We start from the raw sequence: 22,697 nt of genomic DNA, 5'->3' as shown, positions 1-22,697 counted from the left end.
CATCAGAGATGCTTTAACCTCTTTTGTTTTCGTGGCTGGAGCCGCTCCTGCCTTTTCTACCAGCAGAGATTATGGGAATGTGCAGGCAGCCAGGGCTGAAAAGGGCAAGGCAGTAAAGTTTCTGTATTGTTTTTCCCAGATACTCTGTCCTGAGCTTGGAAGTGCTGTCGGTGCAGGTCTGCCGGGCGCAGTCAGTGCTCGGGGCCTCCGAATTGCTTGTGTAGGCTGCTGGGTGTATCCAGCACCCAACCTAGCTGTGTGTGCAAAGTAAAATAAATGATAAAAAAAAAAAGGCTTGGTTAGCATGATCCAGCCACGCTGTGCTTACGCTGCTGCTTGCAAAGCAGCTGGAAAGGGCAGAGGGGCTGTGGCAAGGCCACCAAGGGCTGGGACTGCTGGAGCCCATCCTATAGAGTCAAGGGACAAAGCTGCTGCGGGTGGGGGGATGGCCTGGTGGCAGCATCCGGCAGATGGAAGGTCACTGGGAAGGCAATTTTCCTGCCTTCCTCTCCTCTTGAGATGAGTTACTGCAAGGGAAAAATATGATTGATGAAAGCTTTGTGGCAGGAGACTGCTGGGGGGCTGGGGCAGAGAAGCTTGGCTGGGACACAGGAGCCTGAGGGCAGGGGAGGGCAGCAGCTGAGGTGCCAGCACGAAGGGATTTCAAGTGCACACCAAACCCGCACTGACTGCATGTCACTGCAGGGCCAGGGGGGACAGGTGTCGCTGGGCTCAGCTCCCAGTGAAGCGTGCATCACCAAGTGCCACATTTCATGGCCTGATGAGATGGCACTTGGCCATGGCACTGAGCATGGCAGCCCAGAATGGAGGAACAGGGATGGTTTGTGAGTTAGCTCTGCTCTCCGAGGCAGCAAATACCTTGTGCCTTTGCCCCATCTTCTGTGAAGGGTGCCAGGATCCATCCTTGGGCAGGAAGGGCAGTGCAATCCTGTGCGGGTTGATGGAGGTGGGGTGGGGTGGGGGGGAATATTCCCCCATGGATGGGCTGGTTTAAGCCCCCAGGACTCCCCCGTGGATCTCACCCATGGCTCTGGAGGCCACAGCATATCTTTAACAACTTCCACAAGGAGTCTTTGCTGAGCCCCACACATCTCCCAGGTCTTGGAAATGCTCTGTGAGACCTCTCTGGTCTTGCATTTTCCTTGGCATCTGTAGAGAAGTAGCCTTATCCTGCCACCTGCATGCATGGCCACCTCGGGCTGTGGTATGACACCAGGTACAAAGCCTCCTGCCAAGCCTTTCCCCAGCAGTGATGTCCAGTCCCAAAGGAAGCTGTTGCAGAGCATGGGGGGTGCAGCACAATTAACTGGCCTCCTTGGTGCCACTACAAACTGGTGGTGACATGCCAGCCCCGCCCCCCCCGGGGAAGGGAGGCAGGATGGGGTGGCATCAGGCAGTGGGGCTCTGCAAGGCACTGCCAGCAGCAGGGAGCCCAGTGGGATTCAGAAACACAACTGTGCCTTTGGGAAAAGCTGACGGGAAGCAGTTCAGGCAGTTTGCAAAAATAAACAGGGACACCACCCACCTTGCAGCTGGGCTGCCATCAGCCACCCCATTCTCTTCCAAATGGCTATAGTGTTTCAGGGTGTTTTTAACCTTCCTTCAAATTAGGAATATTTGGGTTCTTTCCCACCAGTGACCTTTTCTGCCTCATTTTTATTAGGGTAGCAATAGATTATTTCCCTCTGCTGTCAGGACATTCTGTTAGGGAAGTAAAACCTGGGACAGCCAAAATGCAGAGGTGGGCTGGCTGGGTTGGGAAAAGCGGTGAAAGGCTGTGGTGACGCAAGTCGAGGTGGACTTAAACACTATGTCTGCGTGGCTGGGTTCGGACAAAATGGCCTTTATTGTTTATACAAACTATTTATATATCTTAGACAGTACAGGTGGCAGACCCTGATAGGTTTTTGTGTCCTTCTTCTTGTTTGCTATTTGCTGTTGCTGTAGGTGCCCATATGCTGCGGTTCTAAGTTCCGATTCTTCACACCCTGTTTGCATACCTGACAATTTCTGGCTGTCTTAAAGGTACACAACTAAGTGTTTGAAGTCAACTAACTTGTCTGCAGACCCGCTGCAGACCCCAACAAAAGGCTTGGGCTGGTGGGAGAGGTGAAAGCCCCATGTGCCCGCTGCTTCTTTGCCAGCCACTGAAAAGATGGCAAAAATTGCCGTGAGCCAAAAACCCCTCTCCTGGACTGGAGACTGCTGCAAAGGGAATGGACAAGGCGAGCTGTCCGTGGCAGGAGGCTGCACAGGGCATGTTTTGCTCTGAGCTGGCTGCAGGCAGCCTGGCGGGTGCCCTGCTGTATGGGGTCTCTCTGTCACCAGCAGGGATGCCGCTTTTAGACAGGTCTGATGGATAGGCTGGATTTCTGCATGGGAGAAAGAAAGAAAAAAGAGAAATGAGTGCAAGCAATCAAGTCGTCTAACGGAATTGGAGAAACCTGGAAGGCAGGCAGGACGGGTGGGCAGCTGCCTTGTCCTGGCACAGCTGCCCAAGGCCAGGAGCATGTCCTTAGGGACAAACATACAACTTGTACATTGGGAAGAGAGGCTGTGGTCCTTGCTCTGATGGTGGAGCAGTGTTGCCCTCCAGCAGGGCAAACCCTGGGCACCCTTCCTGCCTCCTCTTCCTCCTGCCTGCTGTGGCACATGTCTCTGCGGGCAGCACATGCCCTGTGCTAAAGTGAGCCCCATGCTTCCAGCTGCATCATCCTGAGCATCCTCACTGCCCTCCTGGGGGCCGGCTCAAGCAAAGCACCCGCAGAGGCTTTTTCCTTTCCGCTGCAGGTGGGGACCGGCAAGGGAAGGTGTGATAATCCTCTCCTTTGAGGCCACAGTAATCGTTCGCACCAAACTGCAAGCACTTTTATATTAGTCATGAAAGACAAGAAAGACAACAACAACAACAAGAGTTTATATATATATATATTCAATCAATGTCTATGGAGCTTACCACAAGGGGATTACCAGCCAGTTTAGAGCGTTAGTGATTCTCAGCATTCATCAGAAGAGAGCATTCAGCTGAATTGAAGCCAGCCTTTGATGGAATTGGAGAATAATTATTTCCATCAATAATTACTTCCAAGCCCAGAAGAAATGGTTCCTAGCAAGTGCGTTGCAGGACAGGAGTCCTTGGTTGCCTCAAGGCCAATATGTTTTAACCCCAGGACCTGCAAATCCCATTAATGGGAGCAGGGGCCAGGATGAAAGCGACATCACCTGCTGTGCCTGCGTCGCTTCTGCAAGGCAACAGTGTCCCAGCGCGCTGCCAGCCCGGGGAGGAACCCTCCTGCCTCCACTGCTGGAGCTGGTCCAGCCCAGACTTTGCACAGGTCATTAATTTGGGGATATATTTAATGGATCCTAATGATTGAGCCTCAGAAGACTGTTCTTAAAAGGGGTTCAGGAAAGGCCACAAGCTAATTAGCTCACACAAAGAAAGCAATTAACCATGTAGCTTCCCGGATGGTTAAAAATAACATAGACGTTGGGAAGCAACCGAGGGATTTATTACAAGCAGAGTAATAGATTTTTAAAGCCAGAGGGACCATCACCTACTGCATGTCCTGGGCCAGAAATATTTCACCCAGCTTCCTCCCACTGACGCCTGTTGCTTGTATTTGGCTAATGCGCATCCTTAAATGTTCAGGCATTACAAAATGGGCTCCAGGAAGGAATCAGTTGTTAGAGAAAGTGGGAGTTCATTGAGAGAGAGAGAGAGAGGGACGACCCCTCTTCTGCAGGTGCTTCTGTGCCAACTCCAGCCCCAAAAAGTGCTGCTCATGGCTATAGCAGGCAGCAGGATGTTCCCTGGGGCACGCAGGACTCTGGCCATGCCTAACCAGGGCTAACCTGCTGTTTTAGCATCATATTGCTCTTTAACCACCCTCCTGGTCCCATTTAACCCCTCAGACGTGTAACATGCACCTGGCCCCAGCCCCTTGCTCCTATCTCTGCAGACAATGTGTGATGGTTGCGATGATCTCTGCAGCCAAAGCACCCTCCTGGCATCCCTGAGCCACTGTGGCTGCAGGGCTGGCAGTGGGACATCCCAGCCTCCCCCTGCTCCGGTGGGGTCCACATGGCCCAGGGGTTTCAGCATGCTGCTTTCCAAAGGCAGGAGGTAGCTTGGGTGGCAGACACAGCAGTGGGACCTTGCAGGGCTGACCTGGGGATGGCTAAACCCCACAGCCCATTCCCGAGATTGGCTTCAAAATGAGAATGGGAAGAAATGGGGACACTTTCACTGTCAGCTAAGCCATCAGTACCAACCCACAGCCAGGTTGGGCTTGGACATGTTGATGCTTGCCTTATTCATTCAAATCATACTCCGGATGACACCAAAACCACAGCATTCTCAGCACCCCTGCCGGGTACAGTTTATGGCTTTCCATTGATCTTTCTGTTCTTTGAAATAAACATCTGTAGGGCCTGGAAACCTACTTACTTTGCTCCCAGGTGTCTGAACTTAGGCTCGTTTGGGTTTGTTTTCTCCATTTGGCTTCTTTTCTCCATTTCAGCTTGCCCTGCCCAAGCCCCAGCATTTCTTAGAGACCTCTCGCTCCAGGCTTTCCCTGCCCTCACTGTGCTCCTCGCCAACTTTCACAATCTCCTTAGAGGTCCTGCAGGCACTTACCTAGCCCAGGTAGTTCCCCTTAGCTTTGCTACACCATCCCAGGTTCTCCAGTTTGGGCTTTCAGCAGGACCAGGTGTGTTTACTAGCCCAGCACCCTATTTGTAGGAGCAGGGAGAAGGACTGTTCTTTGGCTGCCATAAGTTTGTTTCCATCTGAGTACTGGCAAGGGGGAGAGGATGAGTGGCAAGGTATTAGCAATGCAATAGCAGGTTTCAAGAATGGCATTTGAAATGCAAAAGCTTTTTTTTCTACCCGAGTGCAAGACCAGTGCTGTGTCTGTAAAGCTGGTGAGCTAAAACCCACAATACAGAGGAAGATGTCTACAGGTACTGGGCTTGATTAGCTACAGCAGTCCCTTGCTGTCACATTGGAGCCAGACCCTGTGCTGTCCCTGCGGTATGGGGCTGTCCAGCTGCTCCCCGGCCGCATGATGCTTGCGGCATCTCTCCCTGAAAGCTGAGCACAGCACACCCACGCTGAGGCACAGCTTGGCTTGGAAATGGGATTTTTTCAGAACCCTGTAAAAGCAATTTGCACTGTGGGCTCAGGAGGCCTGAGAGCAACCTGCAGCTCTCCTTCACAGCAGCACATGTCCTACCTGGGGAAAGGAAAGGGGATTCCCCAGTACGTGGAAACCTTCAGCCAACAAGCCCAGCTAAACGGACAGTTCTTTATTGTTCTCTTTGTCTCCTCTTCCTTCCTCAGCGGGACGCTCAGCTGCCTGCCGTACCCTGCAGAGGACAGATGTGCTGAAAAGCTGAGTGGCCGTGCAGTCAAGGAGGCCTCCACCACCAACGGCTGTGCGAAAGGGAAGGAGAGGCAAGACCATGCTCACTGCAGGTCGCGCAGGTAGGAGCCAGGGCTGTGAGTGCGGTCACCCTGGAGCAGAGGGATGGCAGGGGAGGCATCTGTGACTGTTTACTCAGCCCCTCCAGGGATCTATGAGACCTGGGGCTGGCTTAAATGACTTTGTGAGGGTACAGCAAATGTATGAAATTGTATGAAACCCCCATGCACGTTTGCAGGGAGAAACCTGCAAACTTGCAGTTTGCTTCTACTCCATGTCTTGCTCTTACAGTCTCCTTGCGAGTAGCCCTGGCTGGAAGACAGGTGAGCTGGCAGCATCCCTGTGGGCTACTAGGTCTGTGGGGTACCTCTGGCTGGGCATCACCCTCAGCAATTCCCTTCTCCCTGTGCCTAGATCAAATCAGCAGCATCAGCTTCATTAGGATACAGCTTTGTTATCGGTTTGTCATTAGCCCCTGACAACTTGAGAGGTGAAAAATGAATGAGTGTTGTAAATGAAGCAGCTAGGGTCTCTGATCCCTGCCTGCTAAACTGCCTCTGGGATTAAAGTCTCTCTCTTTGGTTAAAGATGCTGGAAATAGCAAGAAAGTGTGTTTCATATCTTCAGATTTCAGGCTAACCAGAACAATAATCTAAAGCGTATTTTTAATTAGACTTTGATTACAATCGTGGAGAAACAATTAAAGTGAGATCAGTGCAGGGAGAAAGTTTACACATCAAAGACAAAAGGCTTTCTCTTGGGAGAGGGAGAAGGGCTCTAGAGAAACTGCCTGTGGCCACATGGTCCAAAGTTTCTCCCTTGGCCGCAGCAGTGCCTGGCCATAGCTCTGGGCCAGGCAGGGCTGAGGGACACCCAGACCCATTTGCTGGGGAGCCCAGATCTGTGCCAGGGGAAAGCAAATGGGAGTTGGGGTTCAGCATCTTGATAACTGAGGGGCTAAGACCAGTGTTCAGGTCCCTGGTCTAGCACAGATCCTCTAGGGTGCCTTTGGGCAGATGTCTGAGCTTGGTGATAAGGAGTCATCTTGGAAAACACGTTTCTTCTACCTTAATGCAGACAAAGGATGCATTAAGCCCCAGGTGTGCCATACCCCCTAGTAGTGCTCCTGCTGGTTGGTGAAACCCTTGGGAAAAGAAAAAGAGTGAGAAGGAGTATTTGGGTGCTCTTCAGGGCTGCAGAATGGTTGCACCTTGGATTTACTGCACCAGAAGCACTCGGCTATTCACAGTTCACAACCAAAGCATTAGCATACAAGTGCTTCACTTAGCAGAGCAATTAAAAAAAAAAAAAGTGCATTAAAAGCATTAAGCAAATGGCTTTTTATGATAGTGTAATTTTGGTAGTAATTCAAGCCCTGGGTGAGCGAGTATTGAGGGTCAGTGGAGCTTGAGAATCCCCCTGAAAGTGACGTTTGCTCTGCATTAGGACTTTTACTAATGATGTTTGTTCTTTCTGCAGAAAACTGCTCAATTTTTGACCTGTTTCTGCAGCGAAGATCCCACAGTGTTTTCCAAACACGAGGCTGCCCTCACACACTCCCTGCTAGCAGGGCACGGCGTGAGGGGACAGAAGCACCAGCCCAGCGTCCTCATTCCCAACAGCTGTCTGGCATCAGCCCTGGGGAGCTGGCTGTGCTCCCCACAAACCTAGGTCCTGGGGCCATTTGGGGATCCACAGACAGATCTGGGGATCCACCCAGGGATCCACAGGCTGTCGCCAGCTGTGCCTGGCCTTACGAGCGTTCGCGTTGGTTAATGAGTAGCCACAGAGTATCTGTCATATTTTCAGCCCAGTGCTCGGGATTAATTTAACCATGGTATTTGCTTTTCATTGAAACATAATGTGATTCAGCATCATATGTTTAAAAAAGAAATTAATTTGCAGGAGGTTTTTATTTTTTCAAGGTTTAACAACTGTGTAAGAGATGCATATCTCATTAAATTACCATAGCATCTCAATATATATATATATTTCTAATCAATTACTATTTAACATATGTCAAGCCTTTTATTATAGTTAGATGCATCTGGTTGCAATAATTATTGTATGCAAATTAAATGCCAATTAATTATTTAAAGCATATTTACAAAGAGCAACAAAACCTATAAATCTGTTACGGAGTCGTTAACCTCAGCAAACACGTTTTAAATAATCAGCCGGCGTACAGTAGCTGTCTCATTATATCTCCATTAAACCCGTGGAGGAGACACTTCGTTTAAACTGTGACCAAATTATTCGTTAGAGGGTAATTAGGCACTCGCCTGTGCCCTGGGTCCATGGTGAAAGCTGATCTCTGTGGCCTGGACTTCCCTGAGGTGGGGACAGCATAGAGCTTATGTGAGTCCCACGTGAGCTGATTCAGGGAGTTTTGTTATTTTTAAAAAAATTATTTTTTATTTTTATTATTTTAAAATTTTATCTCCCCCTCCAGCCCCTCATGCGATGGGGAGCGTGCACCACCGCCAGCCCGGGGGAAGAAGAAGAAGAAGAAATCCAGCCGCAAGAAGCGAAGGAGGTGAGGGCGGCCATGGCGGCGTGTGGGGTGGGAGGCAGCACGAAGCCCTCAGCCGTGAGGGAGGCGGGAAATGGAGGGCGGACACCCCGCAGGGAGGTGTGAGGGGCTGGCATCCCACAGGCCCTGCAGCCATTTTGTCACCCTCCCCTCAGGGGGCAGCAGGGGCCGCGCCCGCACCATGGCCCCTCTCCGGGGGCGTGCGGGCAGGGGGAGGCTGAGGGCAGCCCCGCGGTCCCTAACGGCCCTCCGCCTCCTCAGGTCTCCCTCATACAGCCCCTCGCCTGTGAAGAAGAAGAAGAAGAAAAGCTCCAAGAAGCGAAAAAGAAACAGGTATTTTTTTTTTTTTCCTTGAAAATGTGATTTCCCGCTGGCAGCGGTCGAGAAGGCGGGTTGCACGAGGGGTGGGAGGTATTGCTGCCGTCCGGCCCAGCACCAGGGGGCAGAGAGAGGCCTCAAACTGCTGATCCTTAATCATGGCCACCCAGGGCAGGGCCCCACTGGGAGGTGAAAGCCAGGCAGCCAAGGAGGAACGGAGCCGGGGTCCCTCCGTGTGAGGAGAGCACAAAATGGGGTGCGCCCCCAGCGCTACCCGATAAATACGAGCTGTCAGCATGTGGGGGGAGAGAGGCAGGCGAGCCAAATCAGCGTAAGATCTGCAGGGCCTCGGCCTGCTGTCCTCGCTGCCCTGGTTCACGTGGCTCCCAGGCTCTGGGACACCAGTGGGATCAGCACTCGGGGCTTGTGCCAGGCCCTTCTCCCCCGTCCCACAGAAAGCGTCAGCATTTGGACCAGAAAAAGGCTCAGACCAGCTCCCCACATCCACACCTCAGTCCTCGCTCCCTGCCCCATGTGACAACCTCCACCTTCCCCTTCTGAAGCCCATTTTTAAAGAGCACAATTAAATTTTAAAGCTGCAAATATGCCATTGTTTTCTCTCAACCGTTAAACCAATATTTGAAGAGAACAGTGGATGCTATCTCCCTTGGAAAGTTCATGTATTTATAATCTATTGAACCAAAGAGAGAAGCTACCAAAAATGGGTTGCAGAGAGGAAAGTTGAGCTTGAATCTTAAAGAAAAGGAAGGAGGAGAGAGAAGGATAGAGGAACTCCTTTAAAATACTTCTTCCCATGGAGGGATTCTCATGCTCTTCTATGGATACCATCTCCTGATGGAAGTCCTGGGTCAGATGTTCTTTGGCTTTGGAACCTCAGTACCCATTTATGTCCCTGCAAGCCAAGCATAGGCTGCAGCTGATCCCAAAAAGTAACATGATAAACCATTAAGCATTAGTGACCAATGGAGGCTGTTTCCAGACACCTGATGGCACTTCAGCTACAGATCCCAACTGACCTTGCCACAGGCCATTTCATGGCCCTTTTGGGCAGGACTTGAGGCCATGTCTTCTGCAGGATGTTGTGCTCCAAGCTAAGATGAAATACAGCAGGCTGTGCAGTGTACTGGGGCCAGGCCTTGCTGCATAGAAGTGTCGTCGTCGTCATCCCCCCCCCCCCCCCCCCCCATGCTCCCAGGGTTTTCTATGAGGGCCACCAGCACGGTGGCTCTGGTGTCATCCCAGGAATTCTCCAGGAGGCAAGACAGAGGCATGGTGCTGGTTTGGCTGGGAGGCTGCTCTGGAGTTATACAGAAAGGATTTTTCCTTTGCTACTTGGTCATACAGAAAACCGGGGAATAGCGTGGGGACGCAGAGGTGAGTCTAAGTACAGTACAAGACTATGGAGGCTGTAGCAGAGAAAAGGGACCCACCAGGGACAGGGGGCATATCTGATCTCTATAGAGATCTCAGTTATCCTGAGGATCATATTCAAAATTATTTACAGAGTGTGCTAGTCACTTCTACCACACCAGTTTTTCAGGTACACTCTTGCCAGCTGGCTAAAGGAGAGGCAGGGCCATTCTGCCCAACTGGTATGTGAGGTCTTCTCACAGTGCTCAGTCTAATGTTGGGCCTAAGCACACTGTCTCTGATTAAAATTTCCAATTTTGTGAGACCCTGAATTCAATCTACATATTTGTGTCTTACAGGTTATCCTCAAAGAAGAGAAGACACAGGTAAGGGTTGAGCAAGCGTGGGTGGTCCCTTAGAAATAGGAGTTTAATGGTCTCTTCAAGATCTCAGAAGGCTGATGTTCACTGAGTGGGGGCAGAAGACACTTTTTTTTTTCTGTGTCTCCTTGTACAATCCCCTTCGCTGCCCCCATTCCATGCGGTTCTGGGGCTACCCTCTCCCTATTCAGACTGATGTGTTCCTCAGACCCCACAGGAATCAGGTCTCCAGCCCAACCTGTGCGATCAGGCACATAACTGGAAAAGACCTTGTGGTATAACCTAGTCCCTGGCAACCTCATCCATGTTGTATCCATCCTGCATCTTGTGTCTTCATTTCTCTTATGATTTAATTTGCAAACAGTACAGCATCCCCCAGCAGTGCCCATTTTTGAAACATTCAGAGTCAATGGCTTTCCAGGTGTGTACTGGAAGAACTCTCCTGATTCCAGTACGTGCATGTACAGTATCAAGAAGTATTAATTTTCTCTGTGAGAAAATGCAAAGTCACCAGGATGACTGATCCCTTTGAGGATCCTTTTTGGCTGAGCCCATGAGCCACATTTATCAGCAGGCACTCAGACCCCCTGTGCTGCGGCAGAATCATTAATCCCTTTCATTTTTATTGCACGATCTTGGGCAATCTAGTTGTAACATTGACATGTGATTGTGCAGCTTTTTATCAGAACAGAAATCTCCGAATTAATTAGCCATTTCTTATTTAGTTCTTCAAGCCCCAAAAGTAAGAGAAAGGAAGAAAGAAAACACAAAAAACAGTAAGTAGTGATTCATTGAGTTCCCTGCCCTGCCTGTGCAGAGCTGTGGGGCTAGGAAGTGCTTGATATGGTGGGTTCCCTGGAGCTAACACCGGCTGCACGGCCCTAAGCAATTCTCAGGCTTATTTCACAGCTAAAATGAGCAATTCTGGTTTTGCTGGAATGGAAGAGGGTTTGTAGAGGCTGGGGATCTTTCCCCTCCCTCTCTTTTGTGTCACCTCATTCAGTATTCTGACACAAGACAGTCTCGTTCATCTGGTCCTGGGCAGAGACTCCAGCTTTTCGGATGAGGGCAGCATGAGAGGATGAACTCAGATCTGCAGAGAGCAGCGCCCCACAGCCTCCACTGCCCAAAGGGCAGGCTGGCACGCTTACTGAGAAGGGCCTTAGCTCCTCTGTGTTTGCTGCTCTTGGAGGTTACAGTAGGGGCTACTTTGATATACATCCAGCATGCAGAGGGCAGTGGGGACTAAGAAAGAGAAGGGATTGTCTGGAGGTAATGGAGGCTGTAAAAATCTGGTGTTGAGGTTCCCATCTTTCCTGGAGTGTTAGCAGAGCACAATCCTTGTCCTGTGGGGCAGGCAGTCAAGGGGTATGGTATAAAATGTGGTTCCTGGGGGCTGGAAGGCAGACTTCTCTGTTTTTCCCTTCCTTCTCTGCCTTCTCCTGGCAATTGCAACTTGTGGCTTCTCACCTGCTTTCAGAGCAAGGAAACAGTTCTGGGGCTGAACCCTGGGCACCAACACCCTGGTTGGCTTTGCTGGGACTTGGGATACCCTACTGGAGACAGAAACTGAGCTAGCAGAGAGAAATCTGGTGGTGTGTTTGGTGTTAATAGGACCCGGCCTTTAATTCTTCCCAACGCAACCTTTAGCTCTTAGGCAGAAAGGAGGCAGAGGAACAGTAGCCCCTGACACTGCCAGTGTCACCCCAGTACGTACTGGGACTGAAGAGACTGGGAATCCACGAGGCACAGAGCATGTTGTGGTGCCTGCACAGGCCATCTCTATTGCACGCAGAAAGCCCATCTCCTTTTCTCAATGGTTTTTGCATGTTCAGTAGCACAGCCACTTTTTTTTTTTTTCTCCTCCCCTCAAACTGTGCTGCTACACACCTAGAAATCTCAGTGGTAAAACTGGGGCTTCCTAGGTTGTCAGTAAAAGCAGGCATCTCCCCACCCCAACACAGCATTGGCCAGTAGCCTAACAGTGTGGTTAAAACAAAGATCAGATGCCCTTCTGGCCTGCACTGACCTAGGGGAATGAGAGCTGCTAGAATTGCTCTCCAGGGATAAACCAGGCAAGGTGCTTTAGCCCTCATCTTTCAGCTCACAAATCAGAGCTGAACCACTCCCGGTTTCTGCAAACCTTATTGCTCCTGGGCATGGATCAGATAGATCCCATGAGCCATCTCAGATCAGGATTTTTGTATAATGATGCTGCTTTGGCTTATCTTTGGGTAGAGCAACTGGTTATCTAAATCTCACAGGACCGTTTTTTCCTCCTGCAGAAAGGGAAACTCAGACTGGAGGGACTGATGCAGAGGGTGAAAAGCAAACATGGGGGTTTTCACACAAATCCACCGTGTGAGGGAGAAATGTTCAGCGTTGCTGATTTCAGCTGTATGGAAATAGGGAAGGAGTATCCTAAAATGTGAAATTTTTAAAAATATAATCATTGGGTGTGAAAAGCATCAGAGAAAACAGCCAGGCAGAGTTTAGGCAATTACCCTGGAGGTTGCCCTTTTGTCTTCAAGGAAATGCTGTTCTCAAGCTATTGATTTGCTGAGGTTTTTATAGCAGCAAATTGCTAAATGCTGTCCAAGCAGGTTGTATTAGTGCTGTCAGTGACTGGTACAGCGTGGCCATGAAACCAGCCTGTTCCCACCAGCTAACCCATCATTAGCTTTGACTGCTGGCACAGCGATGCCAGCCTGAGTGGAGAGTTACCCAACCAGATCCAAAATGACTGTTGTGGTGGGCAACAATGAGAGGGAATGGGCACAGAAGGTGACAGGTAGCTTGCCACCCACAGCACCCTGCTCTCTGCATGCAGGACTTCAGCTGTTGGTGCGGGTAACAACAGCCCTTAAGTAACAGGGCCAGATAATTCATCAGTAACATCCTGAATGGAGCAAAGGGAAGCACAGCGGGGCACTTAACCTGGGTCGCTGTGCACGGTTTGCTGGTAACTGTCCCATGGCCCTGCCAGAAAAGGAAGCAGCAGTGACTGGACATCTATAAGAAGACAGGTAAAATGGTCCTGCCCCTCAAGCAGGAGCTGTGCATAGGGCAGGCTGGGTTAGGGAAGGTGTACTTTGTTTGTATAGCAACCTTAAGAACTGCCCACAGAACTGGCTAGACCCTCCTGCCTAGAGAGGGTGAGGCAGGCTGGCTGTTCCTGAGTGTGCTGAAGTATTTGGAGCCTGTCCTTTAACAAGGAGCCTGTGCTACTGAGAGAGTTGGAGCTTTGTGATGGGTTGCCCGGATGGATGGTGCCCCCCCAGCAGGGTTCTGAAGTGGGAAGGTCCCAGGCTGTTTCTTGGTTGTCTTAGGGTAGCCTGCAGGATGAAGGGCAAGCAGATGAACGGACAAGCATGTAGCACTCTAAAGTCTTTAAATCAGGAAGGACTGGTGCTGCCTGCTGTACTCCTGCCTGCTAGTCCGTAGATCTTCCCCAAGCAGGCTACAGAGCCAACCTAATAGCTTGTAGTTAAAATGCTGGCATAGATCTCTGTAAGATGGCTTTCCTTAATGTTGGTGTAGCTATGAAGGGATGGAGAATTTCTCATGCCTTGGTGTCCTGCACAATGTTTCAAACACCAATCTCTTTGGTTTAAAATGCAGATCTCCTTTCTGATTTGAATGTTAGTGACTTCAGCCTCCAGCTGCTGGTTCTTGCATGCCCCCAGCCTGCTAGCCTAACGGTGGTTTTCCTCTCTGCTTCTTAAAGCTCACGTGGGCGTGCCCGGAAATCTCATCGCCGTCACCACTGCCACTCTCGCTCAGAGAGCTCAGACTCCCATTCCCCCAGCTGCCGAAGCAGGTAACATCGCTGCTCCCTGAGCTGAGTGTCCTGCAACACTTCCAAGGACATGATTGCAATAGTTTCTGTGACCCACAAACTCGCTGTGTGGAGCCACGTCCCATTCTGGTAGCGGCTTTGTCATGTACTGGGGGTTGAGCTGCTTGTGGTCTCGGCCGTAGAAGGTTTTGCCTCAAGGAGCAGTGGCTGCAGCTTTTTGGTCTGGCAGTCACTTCTAATCCCCATGGCTGATGATCAGCCCATGACAGCTGATTCCAGCCTAGTCTCCCTTCCCCAGCCCAAGGGCTCTGTACTGCAGATGTCCCAGGAAGCCCTTAAACATGGTCTTAGCAATGGAAATATATTTGCCCATGGCAATCTATAGCCACTGCCTTTGACCTGATTAAAATTTCTGTCCTGTGGATGACAGATGCATCCTGGGGCCAGCTAAGTGGATGCTGGTGCTAGAGCCAGCATCGCTGCAATAGCAAGTTGCATAGTTTATACACATCATGAGTTAATGTTTCACGTTTTCTGAAAGCACTTGGACAAACCACCCCCACTTTCCCACTTCACTCCTCCTAACTACCGGGCATTTTCTTGTGAGAAGCTGATGATCAGTGGAGGGAGGAATGCAATCAGTAATTGGAGGGGTGGGTGTTCATGCAAGAGTCTGTCTTCTCTTGGAGGTGTATTTCCATAGGGATATTCAAGGCTGCGTGGAAGTATGGCTTGCCTTGAGCCACCATAAAATCATGAATTGGAGCTGAAATTTGAGATTAAGGGCCAAAGCCTGGCTGCAATATATATATATATATATGTATTTTTTAGAAGTAGAAAAGCAAAACACGCCTTTTCTCTCCACCATGGCCCTATAGAGCAGTCATGTAGAAGACCTTCTCCCACACACAATGGCCTAACACAGAGTTGCCAAGGGTTTGGATGGAGCTGGTAATGGGCACTACTGCAATACTGAGGAATAATGGTTTGGTTGTTCTTGTTTTCTGGAGGCACAGAGCCAGGTCTCGGGAGGAAGGGCATAAAGCACAGCGAAGACACTCCCGGTACCGTTCAAAGATCGTGGCAAAGCGAAGCTCCTCTTCAGAGGTTCAGGCCAGCCAAAAAGCCAGCCAAACCCTTCCGCTCTACAGCTTCCTGTCTCCTAAGGAAGTAGTAAGTATTACACATTGTGCTTCTTTGCTTGAACTAGCCACGGGAATCTGGGCAAGAAATCTGACATGAAATTTTTATAACTCAATTATAGCAATGTTAGACAAAGTTGGTTAAAACTGTATTATTTATTAATGATGCTGTTCTCCAGTGTATTTAAAGTCATTCCTTCCCTCAGCACTTTCACAGCAAGGGTGGGGCTGCAGAGGGGAAAAATTTGCAAAGGCTGTAGCCTATGAATAATGAATAGAGGACATTTAACAACAACAACAAAAAAAAGTGGCCTCCAGCAACGGTATTTTACAAGGAATTTTTCGTTATTCAGTCTTCGCTCAGCTGGATGTGAACTTAATTCACTGGTCTTCATGTCCAAAAGTTCAGTCCTTCGGGGGAAGAAAGGGAAACAAACATATATAAAATAAACATTTACACTTAATGAGTTGGTGATTATTGGCAGGGATGTTTTCTGACTGATTATCAGGATCCTTCTAGGATCACTGTTGCTCTGAACTGACAGGCCTAGGGGTCAAATTCGGAATTTATGAGCAGCTCTCATTGATGCTAATGGGAACTGCATGGGCAGCTGAGGGTAAAATCAGGCTCAGTGCCTTGGGATGTTTTTTCATATATACGGAAACAGATGATATAATACATGCCTTAGAATTGAGGGAGCAAGAGATGGAGAGAAATATTAGATACAGATTGATATGAAGTCTTCCTTTTCCATGGCACGTTTCCCCTTTGTTCCCAGTAGCTGCAAAGCAGAGGTGTGATGCTCTTTGATCGTGGTGTTAGTATCCGATAGGCATTCTGGAGAGATAAATCGCTACATAGGACTCAAGGTAGTGCAGAATCTGGTAGTCATGCATGTGGATGTGTAACATTAGAGGTGTCTTGAGTGCAGAGTCCTCCAAGCCCCAGAGTGGTATATAATGGGGAAATGATTTTTCTCCTTTAGGCCCAGTCATGAATTGGAAATAGCTCAGCCATACACAGTAGCTACATCAGATATGAGAGAGATAGTGCCAGCAAGAGGAGAGATTTTATCCACTCACACGCGTAGACAGGATTCTGATCAAAATACACAGAGATTATACGTGAGTACAGACAGGCACAAGCTGTCTCTCGGCATTATAGATATGCATATTTGCTCTTGCTATATACATCTACTGAGTGTGTAGTGCACATGTGAGTCATTGCTTATAAAACCATATAAGGTAGAATGAATAGCTGAAGCTGCACACCACACTCAGATGTGTGTGTGTGCATGTGCGCATGCAAAGAGAGAATAACAAGGTATGAAGCTTTTATGGCTGTGAGCCTGGGGTGTTGCCCTCTGTCATCTTGGGAAGATAGGAATGAGTTAAGAGCTCCTCCCAGAAAACAACTAGCCAAAGACTGCATTATGTCACTGGGGTCTTTTTTGGTTCAAGCTGCATATTTCACATAAATGTTTTCAAGTCTGAGCCTGGTTTTTAATTAGTACTAGGCTTCCTCTCTCTGAAGCCAGGCTCCCTGAGTCCTGTGAGGCCGACTGCCAGCTGTTCTGTTCCCTGAGCAAGAGTAAACTCTAATTTAAAACTGTAAAAGCTTTAAAGTGAGCTAAACTCGAGCATGCTGCACTCCGCTTCCTACTTGCTTCACTCAGGGTAAATGAGCACACAAGCTGCAGGGCAGGGAAAATCAGAGCTTTGTAGTTACAGATGCAGGGGGTGAATGCAAAGTACAAGTCACAGGCCCCTGATGCATCCTTTCTAGTAAGGGTTAATAACAGAGGCAAATATTTCAATGACTAAAAGGCATCGGTACCTTTACTATGTTAACCCACTAATGTCCTTTTGTTCCCAAAAATAAGTTATGTGCTCTTGGGACATCATTCAAGGGTACATTTAAGCACTTGTATAAATTGAAGCCTCTGGTTAAGTGCTGCCCCTGAAATTTTTCTGAGTAAGGTCATTAAATATCATGTACTCAAAACTGGCAAGGGAAAAAATAGAACGGGAACTTTTAGTCTCATTTATTAATGACTATCAACAACTCTTTGATGCCTCTCCTTTTTGCGAGTTAAATGGTTGCTCTATAAATAAGCTTAGTTCTGTCAGACTCAACTTTTAGAGCAGCCTGGATGTGCTATAAAGTGAAAATGTGCTTTTGCAGAAAATGTTGGTCACAAATCAAAAATAAATTACTGGGAAAGATTTTGTGGAAAATTCCAGAATTGGGATTAAAAAATGCCATGTTTGTCCTCTGTGGGAGTTGGCCTGTCACAGTCCCTACCCTTCCCTCTGGCCTGGGCTTCCAAGCCAAACCATCCTTACCTAGGGAGATCAATCCATTGTCACATCCCCAAAGGAGAGGGATTGTCCAGGGAAGATCACAACCTGCAGAAGAGACCCAGAGAGACAGTACACAAACTCCCATGAGGTAATTCTATAGCACTTTGAAATCAAAGATTCTGCTTTTTAAGCCAATTTTTATTCTATATTCTTTTTATTCTGAAAATCTGAAGCATTTTATGGTACATTCTGCCATTCCCTCCCTGCCCCAACCCCCTCCCCTTGGTTTGTTTTCTCTCTTGTGTGCTGGAACAGCCACAACTTCTAACTAGGTCTACCTGTATCTTAGGAGGGATAAAGCATATAAAATAATGCCTTGCCCATGCATCTACCTCGCTGCTTCTTTCCCTCTTGCCTTTATGCATAAGTTGATGCACATGCATGCAAACACGCAGAAACACTGCAAAGTTCCCTGCTACTTTTCTTTTTGGCAGTGAATTTCCAAGCTTTTCCCTCTCATTCTCCCTTTAATCCTGTGCAGCCGCAATAGCCACCTATTGAGAATAGGATTGTGGGTCTGTGCCTCAGCATGCAGAGAAACTGTGGGTAGTATGCAGCATCTATTTTGGAACAGAAAACCCTTAACCCGCTGCAGACACTTTATTCCACAGCAACACAGATGTATTACATGCCACTGTGCTTTCAGTTGAGCAGTGCAATATAAATACCTGCAGGGTATGAATCTAGTTGCCTTTGTTGTACCTGATGAAGATAACTGCATGCTGCATACACTTTCCTTGCCAGCTCCTTTACTTCAACTGAAACCCATTTACAATGTCACAAATTATCACAGGCTTGAGCCAGCTTTTCAGCAAGGCTCAGTGGGGTACGCTTGTTCCAAATGATGCTGTTTGTCTTTGGGCTTATGTGTCTGCAGAAAGGTAGAAGTGGGGAAATCCAGTGCAAAGGCTGGACAGTGTGTGTAGGAGGGCTCAGGAAATCTTATAGCAGACCTGCATATTGGCTTGCTGTTGCTTTGTTTTCTAGCCTGGGTTTTGGTTTACATAGGAAAAGGTATTTTTTTGACTGTTAGGCAGCATGGTTTTGACAACAAACAGGGCCCCTGAAGAGCAGAGAGACAAAGCCTTCCATAAATATGTTAGTTGTTATCTTTTTCCTTTTCTCCCCTCCCAGCCAGGGGATTGAGGTTACCTCTGGTTATTGTCTGGCATATTTGCGGTGCTGTGCTGGGACGGCAGGGAGGCCAGCAGCCTGGGGTGAAGGAGGGATGCCTGCAGTCATGGAAAGGCTGTGCTGTACGTCAGTCACGCACCAAAGGAGGTGGTTTGCTCTAATGTAGTGCCAGCCTGGCCTGAGCTGAGGTGGGGATACACTGGCCTGCGTTGTGCGATACTGGCTGCACCCCAGCAGGCTGAAAAGCTCTTTGCAAAGGAACAAACCTTTGCCTGGCATTCTCAGGAATTTAACCCCAGCAATGGATCTATGAGCCAGGCTGCTCAGCAGTGTTGCTATCCAGCCCCAAATAACCCAAGCTCTGACATTGCAGGGACAGTTGTGTCACTGCCTCCATGCTCCTGGACTTAGCTTAGGCCTTGTGATAAAGAAAGCCTTACCCCGAACTCTCCATGTAGCAAAAAAAAAAAAAAAAAAAAAAAGAGTATTTTTCACTCAATATTCCTTGAGTCAGGGATTCGTAATTGTGCAGAAAGGGGTTATATTGTATTCCTACAGCACGGGTATTGTTTGTACTCCCTTGGTAAGAGAAGTTGGCTTTTCAGCTGGGGCAAATCGTCAGCAGGGGTGAGCCCACTTCCCCCAGGTGAAGGCCTACGCCCAGCCCTCTGCTCTGGAAGAGGGGGTACCTCAGACCAGGCACACAGCCTTGCTCCCCTGAGCAGCTCCTCTGGGCAGGTGCTGCTCTCCACGCCGGCAGCTCCTCAGCAGATGTCTGCCAGGCCCTCGCCGAGAGCAAGGCTCGCCAGGGTCATTGATGCAAGTGCTTTATTCCTTTCATTATTACAATGCACAGAGAAAGAGAGAAGGGGAGACATTATGCACCTCTGAAAAGGAAATTAACTCCACTTTGAAGTGAATTGCAGAACAAGAATAAAAAAGACCCAAGAAAAAAATCCTCCAACTCTAAGTGAGGCTGTGCCATGCTGCTCATTGATGGGTCTCAGTCCCCTTATGGCTGAGAAAATATATAGTCGTCTCTTGCCTCAGGGCTGTTTGCAGCACAGTAAATGGACTTGTTTGGTTTAATTGGAAGACAAGTAGTGATTGTATTTTTGTAACCTATTAGATTGCACTGTCTCTTGGTCTAGGATTGCACTAAAAATTAGTCTGGAGTATCAGTGAGGGCCTCATTTCTACTTCCCCTTCATCTCGATTACATAATGATTTGGAAAAAAAAATCCAATAAATATATATCTTGAGTTCCCTTGGGAGCAACAGTGGGTCCCCTGCTGAAAGCTGAAGGAAGCAAAGTTCACCAAGACTATTTAATTACTTCTTAGAGAGGGGGGAAAAAATCCAAATGTTCACATAGAGAAAATTAGATTCATGAAAGAGCAGACTTTTTTTAAGACACCCTAGAAAAATAAAAAGCCATTAGAATTCAACTGAGCTCTGCACAATGTTTTCAGATGTGACGCTCTGTTTCCATCTCATGTGGCTGGCATGCCTTTCAGAAGCAGTAAAATGGGACCAGAAGCAAAGCCGAGGTCATCAGATAGGGAATTTATCTAGGCAGACAGGCAAGTTGAGTACCTTGAGACTTGTCCTGGCTCTTGCCACAGGACAGAAATCTCCCCCTGAGCCCTTAGGAAGCTACTGGCTGCAGCCTGGTGCCCCAAGGTGATGGGGTTGGGAAGCTGCTGTGCACCCCCCTGGCACCTGCCTAGCCCCAGCCAGACCCTCCAGCCCTCACAAGAAGTGGCCTCCATATTTCGCTGATACCCACATGTTGCCTCTTCCCAGAGTGCTGCTACCAGAAATGTTGAGCTGTGGAGGAGCTTGTTGATCCCCTGGTCATTTGACGGATTTTGTGATGTGCTGACAACAGTTGCTACTTTGAAGGTAGACGTCAGCAAAGGCAGAGTAAACCCATGCAGCCGAGGTCCCAGTGGCAGCGTTGAGAGCTGTTTTAGAAATGCCAAGGAACTGCTGTATTTCTTGGCAGAAACAAAGGCCTTTTGGTTTAGACTGGGAAGGAACAGAAGCAGTGTTTGCGTGTGCGATGCTGGGGTCAGTGTCCTGCAGAGCAACTGCTGTGCCCCCTCCAGACTTTTCCTACCTTTATAGCCAGGGAGTATGTCCCATGGTAGTTTTGTGCTTGTACATATTAAGTGGCCAAAAGCTGGTTATCTTCTGGTCAGGGTTCAAACCTAATGCAAGCCATAGCCTGTCTTAAAAAAAATAATAATCTGGTGCCATATTTTAAAACACGATCCTGTATCTTCAGCAATGTGGTTGGGGAGAGTGTAGTGGTTCGTAGCGAGGCCAGTTCTCTCAGAGTTCTGGACGTGGCATCTGGGTTTCAGAAAGAACCGGTGAAAACCAGACCCAGATACCTGGCTGTCTTATTCTCCTTTGACCTTCCAATTTCTACTCGTGTGAGCAAGGTCTGGTCAAGAAGTGCTAAAGCTGAGAAGTAGCAAGGAGCAGTACCAGATGCTCAAATGAGGACTTGTGATGTGTGTCTTCACTCACTCCTACTTGGGAACACTTGGGAGATGTTTCTGCTCTGTCCAAGGCTTCTGCATTGAAGGTGCAAATTGGCTAGTGAGGAAGGATCACTTCATTTCCCACATCTGCTGCTGGGGCTCCTGGTGCCTCTGAGTTAGAAGTTAGTATGGGGTGAGGATGGGGAGTCTCCAGCTCCAGTATGGATTTGTTGGAATGAACTAATTCCTGTCCCTCTGTCCCTTATCCCAGAAGCAGTAATGCCTCTCTCTCTGGCAACATAGGAAGCACTTGGAGATCCTCCAACTCCAGGCATTTTCAGAGCGTGAAGATGTTTTGGGCAGTCATCATTCCACAGCCCGTATGCTGAGAGCCACTGCATTTGTTGGTAGTTCTGCTCTGCTTTGAGTCTCTGCTGTTGTCTGAGTCAGCTGTCCCTGTCCCAGTTAGCACCTCTTGAACTAGGTCGAGAGCAACCTCCACGGGGACAGAGATCAGATGCCACAGGCAGGAGGGTGGATGTGAAGGCACCACCTGATGGGATGAAGGAGGTCCATGTAAAAAGTGACACGGGTGAGGTCTGTAGACCCTCTGTGTAGGAGAAAGAGCCCTATCCCTATACCAGCCAGTACAGAGCTAAGCTCTCCAAACGGACTGTCCCTATTCCTGCTGTGTGACAACTGATGTAGGTCTCCTCGGCTCCGTGAGGTATTGCCAACATTGCAATGTGATTTTCTCAGCTCAGGATACCTCAGATTTGTGAGGGCGTGTCCCAGGTCCCCACTGTGGAGAGCATGGCACAGAGGGAGGTCATTATGCGCCCCAGAGTGTGGTGTAAAGACGAGTGCAGGTGTTTGAGGGGGCATGGCTTGCTGGGAACATGTTGGAGGACTATCCCAAGTAGGGGGGAACTAAACTTCTGTGTCCACATTCTAAGGACCCTGGACCAAACCTTATGGGCGGGAACAAAGAGAGCAGAGCATCTGAGTGAAAAAGGAGGTGGCCACACAAGAGTGCAGATGTGCCAGGTCTGCGTTTAGCCCTAATTCTCACCCCATTGCCAGGGCAGACATTAGTACTAACATAGCCTCACTCCCAGTACCGAAATGTTCCTGGACCGGCTCGTGTAAATGCCTATGGAGTTAAAACTGAACTATAAAATACTCAAATGATATAAATCCCCTTGGTGGTGCTCAGGGACCCAGACAACAGCCCTGCCCAGAGCAGCCTATGTGGGTTTGGGGTCCTTGCTGACCCTGTGGGGTTCAGCAACCCACTGCAACCCAGCTAGGCTTAACCCTCATGCAGAGGCTGGCAGGAGCAGGGCTGTCGTCCCCTTCCTCATAGGTCTCCAATGCAGCATGGGGAGGGATATTCTTCCTCCTCTACTTTATTTTTTTAGTTCTTCCTTCACTTGAGTTCCCTTTGTCACTTCCATGAAACCCAAGGGGATTTAGTGCAAGCTGCGACTTTTCAGCACAAGCGATCCAGCCTCCAGGAACAGGCTGGACAGCCTAATTTAAAGCAGAAGGAAACAAAAATGAATAATAAGTGAGACAAGCAAGCAGACAAAAAGCAGTCATGACATTTGCATAAAGGAGGCAAGTGAACAGTTGGCAGTGTGGATTGAAGAGAGGGTTTATGTTTTTTTCATGTAATTTGAGACTCTAATGATGGACTTATGTTGCCCGCTCTTCC

The 22,697-nt window shown here is 48.8% G+C and overlaps 1 protein-coding gene across 4 annotated transcripts in view; it reads left to right on the top strand.

Annotated features, from left to right (window-relative positions):
- SRRM4 (serine/arginine repetitive matrix 4) overlaps positions 1–22,697 on the top strand; it is a 50,103-nt gene that overhangs the window by 15,444 nt on the left and 11,962 nt on the right. For 3 of the 4 annotated variants that reach the window (XM_027780830.2, XM_055797786.1, XM_055797785.1), the window contains exons 2-8: positions 5,366–5,509; positions 7,900–7,983; positions 8,242–8,313; positions 10,029–10,055; positions 10,775–10,825; positions 13,777–13,869; positions 14,859–15,021. In XM_027780830.2, coding sequence (XP_027636631.2) covers positions 5,366–5,509; positions 7,900–7,983; positions 8,242–8,313; positions 10,029–10,055; positions 10,775–10,825; positions 13,777–13,869; positions 14,859–15,021 — 634 coding nt within the window. The remainder of the gene's footprint in view (positions 1–5,365; positions 5,510–7,899; positions 7,984–8,241; positions 8,314–10,028; positions 10,056–10,774; positions 10,826–13,776; positions 13,870–14,858; positions 15,022–22,697) is intronic. The other variant, XM_055797787.1, reaches the window with a different exon arrangement.

This window comes from Falco peregrinus, chromosome 2, assembly GCF_023634155.1.
Source record: "Falco peregrinus isolate bFalPer1 chromosome 2, bFalPer1.pri, whole genome shotgun sequence".
Lineage (NCBI taxonomy): Eukaryota > Metazoa > Chordata > Aves > Falconiformes > Falconidae > Falco > Falco peregrinus.
Note: the sequence above shows the minus strand (reverse complement) of the source record. Positions and strands in the feature narration are given on the sequence as shown.